We start from the raw sequence: 10,601 nt of genomic DNA, 5'->3' as shown, positions 1-10,601 counted from the left end.
TTATTCCAACTGCTAGCAATACGTCTTGCAATATGGTGTGAAAAAAAAGTTGTTGTAACTTCAGCCACACACTGAGAATATCCTTCACTATGTAGACAAGCTGTATTCAGCATGCCTCCATTTTGCTAATACTCTGTCATTGATGCCTGCAGGAAAGCTTCTGATATCTCTTTTCTTCTCTCTCATGACTGAGTATTTTACCCTGACTGCAGCCATCTCCATACAAAGAATTCAAAAAGAAGTGTAATTCACATAGAATTTCATGGGGTTTAAGGATGATTAAAAGCTTTGTTAGAGAGAGATCTTCAGAATCAGGTACACCCTTGCCACTTCAGGGCACACAGCAGAAATAAAAACTTTTCATGTGGACTTGAGTTTTGTTTAATTTTTCAGACGCATTTTAACAAACCCAATTATTTCAGGTACTAATTGCTAGTGATTCTCACCTACTCTTAAGATAGTCGTTTCCGATAAAAATGACTTGTCAGGTTGCTAGAGGGTGGAAGAATAAGTCTATTAGGTATTTTCTTTTTCTTCTTAATGGATTGTTAAAATCCAAATTGGGTCACTTTATGCCATCCTTTTGAAACATGTTTTGGTACCTTTTCATATATCAAACAAATTATTAGTTTGTAACACATAAAAGTATCTGAGGAGTTCAGGAGATCTGAAGTCTCACTTTTTTCAGGGGCCTGGGGAACCATTTGTTTTATTTTTAACTTGTACTCTTCAATATTTTACTGATTTCAAAGACAGATATACCAAGCAGCATCAGGAAGTGGACAAACATACTACATTGCTGAAGCTCTTCAAAAAGTTTGCATTCTATGATTAATCTTATAGTTCAGACATTTTGTCAATTTTATCTATGATAGACTGAAGAAACGCAGGAAAGTGTGGGGAAAATAAAGGTGGGGAAAATAAAGGTAGGGAAAATAAAGAGAAGTAGTCACTGAAGTACTCTAAAAAAGACCTAAATACCTTCATACATGCCTTTGTGGCTTTAGAATCTTTGTTCTTTTATCATGAGAAATTGTTTCTTTTGAAAACACCATTCACTTTATCCTTTGGAGAACCTCAGATTTTCAGTGCTTTGGTACCGTTACTTTACTTATGATTGAATCCATATTAATATATGCAGCTGTCCCTTTTTATATTTTTTTATCATTATTTCATAGAAAATAGAGCTTTTACTTTTTTTTTTTACAAAGAAAAAAATTACCTACTCTCCCTTCTGTATCTTTTTCTGTTTTCTTTGTAGAAGGGAATTCAATAGAGTCTGTATCAGAGGGGATTCTCTTCCCATTGTAGACCCTGGAATGTCAATGGAAGCTCATTCATAAATTCTGTAATTCTTGTTATAAGGAACCATACTTTGTAGATCTACTTTCCACAGAAATGAAAGACTGTATCTTTATGAAAGATACTGCTGACCAAAAGGGGGCTTCTCTAAGCCATCTTAGCATAAAACATAAATTTTGATTCACTCACAGAAAAAAATCTAGTTATTTTAATCCTAGAAGAAATTCAGAACTCTGTAAGAAACCACTGCAGGAAAAAATGGTATTTTTGATCTGGGAACATTATGCCACAGATATGCAAACTTCCCAGATAGCATGTGGGCAGAACAGTTTCTGCTCCATTTGTCTTTCAGCAGTGGTCTTAGCTCTTGAAGACAGAAGACACCAATCTTGTAGACTTGGAGAAAGTACGTTAGAAAACCACGCCCTGTCCATACTCCTCCTAATAGACATTCAACCAAAACACCCTGCCCCAGTTTGGATTTTTGTTTTATTTTTTACACTGAAGTTTTGCTTCTTTAAGGATATTTTTATCCTATTTTTCTCTTTGTTAAGATTACATAGCACCTAAAAATCCACAACAACGTTGGCCCTTCTGTGCTAGCTGCTTAAAAGTACACAACGTAGATGCCAGAGAATCTAATCAAGACAAAAAAATTGCCAACTGTAAAGCTAATACATTTTTACCATGCAAAGATGAAAACCTCATTTATAATAAGCTTAGTTATAATCTTATAAATAAGGTTACCCTGACTGTAGGTCATGAGCTTGAGTCTTGTAAGGAAAAATAATTGAAACTTTAACATACTTGGCCCATGCTAACAGGATGGCGCTGTTGTATGATCTACATTTGGGCCATACTCAGCTGTGCTGAACGTGCAACCCTGAGGAAGCCAAATCGCCTCCCGGCCCGTACTTCCTCACCTGCAGCTGTGGGAGAGTGACCGTGAGCTGCTGCACAGGCAGAGCAGAGCCCACACAGAGCCTTGGCTGGCAAACCAGCGGTGTCCGACTACAAACACGCTCGGTGAAGTCGAGAAAAGGGAACTCCTGATAGCAGCTACAGCATGTCCTTGGGAGGGCTCCCAAAGGACTCTTCAAGCAATGACCTCCACCAGCCTTCACCTACACAGGCCTTCCCGCCACCGCTGCAGCCGAGGCAAGGAGACACGACGGTCCCTTGCTGGCCCGTGGTCCAGCTGGAAGGCAGAGCGGTGGCTTTCCCCTCACCTGGGCTCAGCCAAGCCCTGACTTCACCTTCTAGGCGGGGGAGTGAAAGGGTGGGATCCCCCAGAAGAAACCCCTCTCCTCTGACCGCCCTCTCCCTGCTGCGGCGCCCGCAGCCCCCCTCAACAGCCCGCCCTTGCCCCGTTCCCACCGCCGTGGTGCCAGGTGCTCCTCGCACGAGAGCCGCACCTACCCGCCTGCAGCCGACGGGGGAGCGGTACCGGGCTGCACGCTGCCCTCCACGGAGGATGAGCCTCCGCCAGCCACCGCCGGGGGCGGGGGGGAATAACGCAAAGTTGGGGTGAAGGGGCAGGGAGAGCCGCCCCGTCAGACAGGGCACGGCGCGCTTTGGCAGCCCGGGTCGCGCCTCGCCTCAGCCTGCGGCTGCCGGTGCCCCTCAGCAGCCCAGCCCAGCCCAGCCCAGCCCGGCACCGCATCCCCGGCCGCTCCCCACCGCCCGCCGGCGGCCCCCTCACGGCGGCGGTGATGTCACATCCGCCGCCCGCTCCCCGCGCCCGTCCCGCCGCGCCGCCGCCGCCCGGCCCGAAGTTGGGCGGTGGGCCGGCCGGGGCGGAGGGAGGGGCGGGGAGGGACGGGGCAGCGGAGCCGCTCCGGCACCACGGGCAGCGCCGGCCTCGCCCGCCCTCCCCGCGCCGAGGCTGCCCGCGGAATGAGCGTCCCCCGGGCGGCTGCCGCCTCCACTCGGGCTCCGGCGGGCGGGCAGAGAGCGCGGCTGCCGGCGCCGTCGCTGCAGCGGGAGCGGAGTGAATGACCGAGGGGAGCGGCGCCGAGAGGCAGCCCCGGGATCAGGATGCGGGCGCCCGCCGGCATCCTCAACCTCCTGCTGCTGTCCTTGCTGGCCGGCCTCGATCCCTCCAAGGTAGGAGCCGGCCGGGCGCCCCGCGGGCGGCCAAGTTCCCCCGGCCCCGCAGCGGCGAGGCAGGGCAGCGCAGGCGGTGCCGGCCCGCACACGGCGGCTGCGGCGGCGGGCGATGCGGCTCTGCCGGGCGGCGGGGTGGCTGCGGGGAGAGGCGGGTGCGTGTCCTTGGTCGTCCGACCGGCCGGGCGGGAGAGTTCGTGGCGGAACCGGCGGCCCCCCGTGCCGGGATTACCGGCTTCGCCGTGCGAGGCGGGCGGGGAGCGCGGATGCGAGCGGTCGGAGGGGCTGCGGGCACCCCCGCACCCCCAATCTCCTCACGACCCCCGGCACCCCCCCACGCTGCACGGAGCAGAGCGGGCAGCGGGACGGCTGGGCAGGGCAGGGCCGGGCAGGGCCGAGCGCGGCTCAGCCGCCGCTGTCCAGCCGAAACCAACCGCGGTTTACCCGACTGGAGGCAGGGAGGCATTTATAGCGCTCGGAGGCTGCGCCAGCTCCGGGGAAGCGGCTGGGCGCGGGACGCGGGGGTCGGCAGCCCCGAGCGGAGCCGGAGGCATCACATGGAGACCCCGATTTCAGTGCCTCCGCCACGCTCCGGCTGCTGCCCGGGTTCGGTGTTGTCAGGTGCGTTCAGGTCGCCAAAAGATCACATCTGATACATCTGATACTGAAATAACGGTAAAAGTAAGGAATATGTCTTAGCCATGCAACCTGGCTTGCGAAGGTGATTTTAGATTAAATCATTAAAAAAATCAGGATTGCACAATACCACTTCAGAGGAACGATGACTGAAACCCCCTAGGCCTGCAGATGTCTGTAGCGCTGTGTGTCGGAGGTGTAGAACTTGTCTCGTTTGTCTTTTTGTGTCACGCCGTCTTGTAACTGTGAGCATTATAAAAAAGTAACGAGAGAGAGAACGCTCTTATAGTATTGCAGTCCATTACCAGCAGTAGTTCATACCACGTTGCCAGAATTTATGTTTTATGTTGGTGAATGTCATTTTAACGATACCGTTCAGGTACCGGACAAGCGTATGAGGCAATGTTCAGCTCTTCAGGCAGGTTTTTTCCTTTAAAACAAAGGAATTGGACACATAAATTAATCATGTACACATATGTACTGAATTTCCAACAATATGAAAGGGATGTTCCTCTTTAAAAATATAAAGATAGAACTTAAAAAGCAATTCAGTGGAAATCTGATTCACAGCTGCAGTATTCTGACCGCTTTTTAATCAGTAAGGTACAGTGACAACTTAAAAAAGCAGCAAGTGATACAGGATTAATAACATTAGCTAAATAATTAACAATGTTATTAAATAGGAGCTATTCGAAAGCATCAGCTAGTGCTATATCTGCAAAGAGACTCATCAGGCAACACACAGGAGTTCCACATCTGTGTGAATAGCAGCACCTGGTCACACTATAATTACAGGTATCCACACACTCTTTTTTTTTTTTTTTTATTTTTCTATCTTCTGTTACACTTAGCAAGATCTATTGAAGTTAAGAGACTTAAAGAAACTGCACGAAAGCAGGAAAAGCAAAATTTGTATCACTGTCGAGCCACAGAAGAGTAAAACCACTAATGAAGCAAATGAGCTTCAGCTGGTAGAATTACTCTTTTAGTTCAGGTGTCAGAGTTATGTGCCAAAATAACAGTGGGAAGAAATACTCCATCCAGCACTAAAAAGTAGGATGAGCCACTGGAATAAAATGGCATAAATTAACTTTTGAAACTTTGCTTCTAGCCCTTTTTGCTGTGGTATACTGTGCAGAGGGCATAAAAGTGGCCTTTTATTCGTCACTCTGCATGACATTTTCAGGGATACTAAACTGTTCATTGAAGGCTCTTTTAACTTTGTGAAGGGGTCATGAGCCAGAATGCTCATAAGTCCTTAAGATTATGTAAAAATCAGAGCCTTTAATCAAAGTCTGGTGTTTATCAGAGCTAAATTGGGTTTTCGGAAATGAAAACATGAGATCAAATGGTTACTCAGATCCTTGGTTAAGATGTTACACCACATTAAGCATATAAAACATGCCACATGGCAGATAATCATTTAGTTTTGTTGACTATGAACAACAGATTTCATATTTCTGTGAAAAATTATATACGTAAAATGTTTACAGGTTTTTTTTAGCAAATAAGTACAAGTTATGATTGAAATCTCACTTTATAAATGGAAGTAGTGCTCAGTTATTTATCTTGCTTTATGAGAAATTGAAATAGAATAGTAATTTTCTGCCCTGCAGGTTGGGAAGCAAATATATCATATGAAATTAATTGTAGGAAACAAGGGGATGTTAAATTCTTTCTTTTCCAAAAAGAATTGTGCAATATGCTCATGACTAGACAGACAACTTTTTACATGCCCTTGACACTCACAAACTATTCAGCTTATGAAAATAAATCACATCAGATGTTTCAAAGTATACACAATACATTCCTGTTCATGTCCTACATAATTAATATTCAAGTGATAACTTATTTTACTGATCAACTACTTTAAAATAATGCCTGGGAAAAAAAGCTTTGGTTTAGTACCGGGCCATCACTGACTCAAGACTGCTGTCCACAGGCACTCTTATTGTGACAGGGCTTTTATGCTAAACTTGCTAGGTTATTTACTGACTGCAAAGTGTTTAAGTATCGCCATCTTATGGTAAAATATGCAACAAAAAACATATATAGTTTATTCTTGAATCTCTGGAACATTAAGATTTTATTTCAACCATAGTAATTTATTGCCCATGCTTTTGTATTTGTTTGTTTGGGTTTTTTTCCTGCTAAACATGATATATTGACCAGCTCTGTAAATTCTTCTTTAAGAAATGGAAGACAGCTCACTACTGATTAATTTTAAACACTCTTAGTGCTAATTACAGAATATCAATTTTAGGAGACATTAAATGTTTGTTAATTTGATTCTAATTTTTCTCTGTATTTACATAGAAAAATACAAGAAAATATAATTATTAAGGATAATATATTTCAGTAAAGTTTTATTTCCAGCAGGGTGGCTAGATATTCAGCAGGAAGACAGCTATGGGGAAAGGACTTGGAATGTAAAATCTTTCCTTTCTCCTACACTTAAGTGCAGTATCTTGAAAGAAGGAACTATTAAATATTAGGAAATTTCTAAGAGTTACTGCTAGATGGCATCTCTGTTCTGCTGTTCTACAAGCCTAGATTTTTTCTGTAATGACCTTCATAGTATCTAAAGTGGACTTCTTTTATGAGGGTTACTTTTGCTGGCCATCATTTGATAATCACAGTAGTATAACCAAGGAAGCATTTTAGAGGGATGTAATGCTGCTCCACATAGGAATCAAGCCCAGCAGGTTTCAAAGTCTAGGTGGCATTTTTTAAGGTTAATTTTGAAAATGTAAATAGATCTGAAAAATATGTTCATTTTTCTATGCAGTGAATGAACTTATGCCTTAACTTTTATAATGGCTGTATGCCCTCCATCTGTTGGGTTCCAATTACTTGAATTCGCAAAAAAATGTTTCAGAAGACGACTGGCAAGTACAATCCCAAACAGAAGCTCAGTATAGTATCATTAAGGACAGTTACAGAAAGAAACTTATCTATATTAGTTGCTTGGGATAATAGGATGTTTGGGAATATTAACATTAAAAAATAAAAGCAAATTTGAAACCAGTCATCTATTTTCAAATACTTAATTAAACTTTGCATTTTGATCTTTGGAATGGCTGTGTTTCTAGGTTTCAAAAATCTACAATTTTCACACGTAATCAGACTGCAAAACTAGCCACTAAAATATTTATTTTTCCCAGATTTCAAGAACTTGTCAGTAGGAAGAGTGCACTGCTTTAATGTTGCTTCGCAATACAAATTAGTTCATCCCTATTGTAAGATTTTATAACAAGAATACTATGTACAAACAAGGGTTACCACAATACACTATTTTTGTTGGAAATATGACTCATAGTACTACAATAGACTGCAAAATTAAATGGAAATCTCATTAGCTACTTGGAAATTAATTTACCCTGTTTCCTACAGTATTAGTAGTTAGTCACTATGAAAATCATATATGATTATTTAGCCTGCATGACTTAAGAATGCTCTAAATCATTAATTGCTGAATGTGGTAAACTCTCGCTTGGTGTCTGCTCTCCCATTTCTGAGCAACATGATTCAATAGCCGCTGAAGGATATCCTATTGCTATGCATACATCCTGGGCCCTCTCCCAGGTGTCATTCCAGTTAGTTACTCTCAACCTAGTAACTTCAGTCAATGAGTAAAGACCAAAGACTGTTGTTGACACTACTGGTTCTTCCTGCAGTAGTCAATACAATGCCTTCTACCTTTCAGTCCCGGAAAAAAAGATGCTTCATGTATTTCCTATTCATCCACACTCAATGATACACATCCACCATGTGTTATATAAAATCACAGAAAGGTATTCACTACATCATTTTAAGTAACATATATGAAGATATTAGAAGAGACTATGCAAAAAACACGCATGTGAGTGACATCTGTGTGACTGCTAACTCTTCTGGTGCTATCAGAATTTAAGGTCTTTAAGGGCTTTCTAAAACTGTTGATGCTATGTGAAGAGACCTTTTTTTACCTCTGGCTAAAAACAGATTCCTTTGTTGTTCACTACTAATATGACTGCTACTTCTTTGAATGCACTCATACTCTGATTATATACATTATATATAATCTAAAAAAAAAAAAAAAAAGTATATCTATCACAAACATATGTGTATACACGTACTAAGTAATTCTTTTCTCACAGGAAACCATTATTTTCCCATTAGATGCATACGGCCTTCAGGTAACCGGGCTTCCACCTTTCTTCTATATTTGGTCAAGTCATAAGCCAACAAGGGAAGAACAATTCACAAAATATGCAAATTAGAAAAAACTGAAGCAGAGAAGGTGACTGTCAGGACCAGGAAATGCAGTATAACAGCTATTAAAACAACATCCAGCTATAGCTCTAAAAATGGTGGTTCTAGTTGGCTACAGATTTAGCACAGTTATAAATTTCATGTTCTAATCCATGAAGTTCATAAGGGGCCTATTAAGAAATGAACAGGGAGTCCTCAGAGAGGCTCCAGTCTAGTTTGGGCACTGAAATCCCCTTTTTCAATACCATGGTATGACAAAAATGCTTCAGGGCATCACTTAGGCATTCTTACTGGATATTCACTGAAAACCAGGTAAAATTCAAAAGCCTTGTGTAAATCTTTGCAGCAGTAGTCTGGGAGGAGTCCTCTCAAAGACCATCTTTCACAAGAACAGCAATCTATCCTACTGCTTCACTCCACAAGGCAGTGCATTTCCTAAGATAAAACCTAGAGAAAGTGAGGACTTTGTGTGCCTGGGTTTGAATACAGAATTCTTTTCATGAGGGAGCATTCAGGAACAAGCAGAAAACTTCTCTTACTTATAGAAATGAACTGAAAATTTGAGAAATTCTTGCATTTAAGCCTAAGCGGCATAAAAACAGAAAGAAAGAACATACCTCAGAATTCCAGACCAGATCTATTTTTCACATATTTTTAAACCAAGATGTGTGACACAAGCATGTTTCTATCCACATGAATCACTCCACCTAAGAACCTAGCCAGCAGAATTCTTAGTCCTCCAAGCCAGTAAAAAAACAGAAATACAGTAGCAGTATATATTACTCTTAAAAATACTTTGAATGGTCTACAGCAAAACATTCAGGAGTTAAACATTTTAATGTGTTTCAGGAATTCTGAAAGAAGATCAAAGAGCTTAAATTGTACTTGTTTAAATATAAGGATACAGCGTGCACTACTTCCCACATGGTCAGCTAATATGTGTGCACTCAGTTCACCTGCAGAACAGAACAATTTACTGTTCACCTGATCTGACCTCATTTTTCAAAAAGGAGTTCTTTCACAAAAAAAAAAAAAAAAACAGCTCCAAAGCTGTCCCTCTTCAGTATTTTTACTCACCTTTTTTTACTAAGACGAAATGATCTTAATGCATTCACAGGGAGATCTCTTAAGAACATTTAAAGCACACAGCATCAATCTTCATGTACTTCGTCCTGGCATTAATGATGTTTTTGTTGAGTTTGCTAAAAAGAAAAAACAGGCGATAAATATCTTAACCATTTCTTTATTCAGTCACTGGGAAATTTTCCTAACACTAGAAAGAAAATAATTTTCTAGAGGACACAATTACTCTTACTTCAGTACTAAGTTGTCTTTACCACCAATTCAGAAAGTTGGTTCTTTTGTTGATCATATTTGCACTGGAACATTGAATATTAACCAGAAAGGACAGTACGTGTTATCCAAGAAGTAAGAATATAAATGAAACAGAAGTGTAAAGGTGGCTGGTTTGTAGCTGCATAGAACTCTAATTTAGAAATGGACAACAAGTTGGAAGGAGTTACCCTCATCTCAAGATGCAGGAATCAAACATGAGTAGTTCAGTTAAGGGAGCATTTGTCTCTGTTCATGAATTTAAGTTTCATATTACAATGTTTGGGTGATGGTGAAGCCCAACTAAAGACAATTCTGAGATTATTTCTTAATGTTGTACACAGCACAGTGTCAAGAAATGTATCTGGAAAAAAAAAAAAGGAGATTGAACTTGGACATAACCTCTTATGTCACTGCATTACTTCCAAGAACCAGTGACACTCCACTGCAAGCACGGACTGCAGCTTCAGATTTTTTCAGTAGTGACTCCAATCTCAAAGGCAACTGAACTTCTGTCAGCAGCATAATTTATCAGAACACTTGAAACTACTTCAAAAACATTACTATTTTTATTGTCATTGTTTTATTCCTGTCATTAAAGGATTTTAAAGTCTAGGCTTGGTTTTGTTATCGGAGAATTCATATTTCTGTCTGAAAGAGACACCAAGACACCAGAATGCAAAATAACAAGTCCCCCTGTATGGATTATCTTATCCCCGTTCATAAGACCATCTCATTGGGAATAGTACTAAAAGATTTTTTTTAATAAATAGGGAAATAACCTATCCTAAAGGATACCACACATAGCATATACTTTTTTTCATACTATCCTATGCCCTCTTCAACTTCATGACAGAGGTTTACTTATCAGGAAAGCAAATGAAACAACAAGGCGTATTTTTCATAAGTCAGTAAACAATCATAAATTGGAACTTGAGTTATAGCTAAAAGTAGGTTGAATAGGAAATACC

The 10,601-nt window shown here is 41.8% G+C and overlaps 1 protein-coding gene across 1 annotated transcript in view; it reads left to right on the top strand.

Moving 5' to 3' along the window:
• Positions 1-3,055: 3,055 nt before the first annotated feature.
• The window catches only part of OLFM3 (olfactomedin 3), a 69,701-nt gene continuing 62,155 nt past the window's right edge, over positions 3,056-10,601 (top strand). Inside the window, exon 1 of the mRNA XM_087731575.1 lies at positions 3,056-3,408. Coding sequence (XP_087587701.1) covers positions 3,340-3,408 — 69 coding nt within the window. The 5' untranslated portion in view covers positions 3,056-3,339. The remainder of the gene's footprint in view (positions 3,409-10,601) is intronic.

The sequence above is a fragment of the Nipponia nippon genome, unplaced genomic scaffold (assembly GCF_047370975.1).
Source record: "Nipponia nippon isolate SJK-2023a ecotype South Korea unplaced genomic scaffold, ASM4737097v1 scaffold_5, whole genome shotgun sequence".
Classification (NCBI taxonomy): domain Eukaryota; kingdom Metazoa; phylum Chordata; class Aves; order Pelecaniformes; family Threskiornithidae; genus Nipponia; species Nipponia nippon.
Note: the sequence above shows the minus strand (reverse complement) of the source record. Positions and strands in the feature narration are given on the sequence as shown.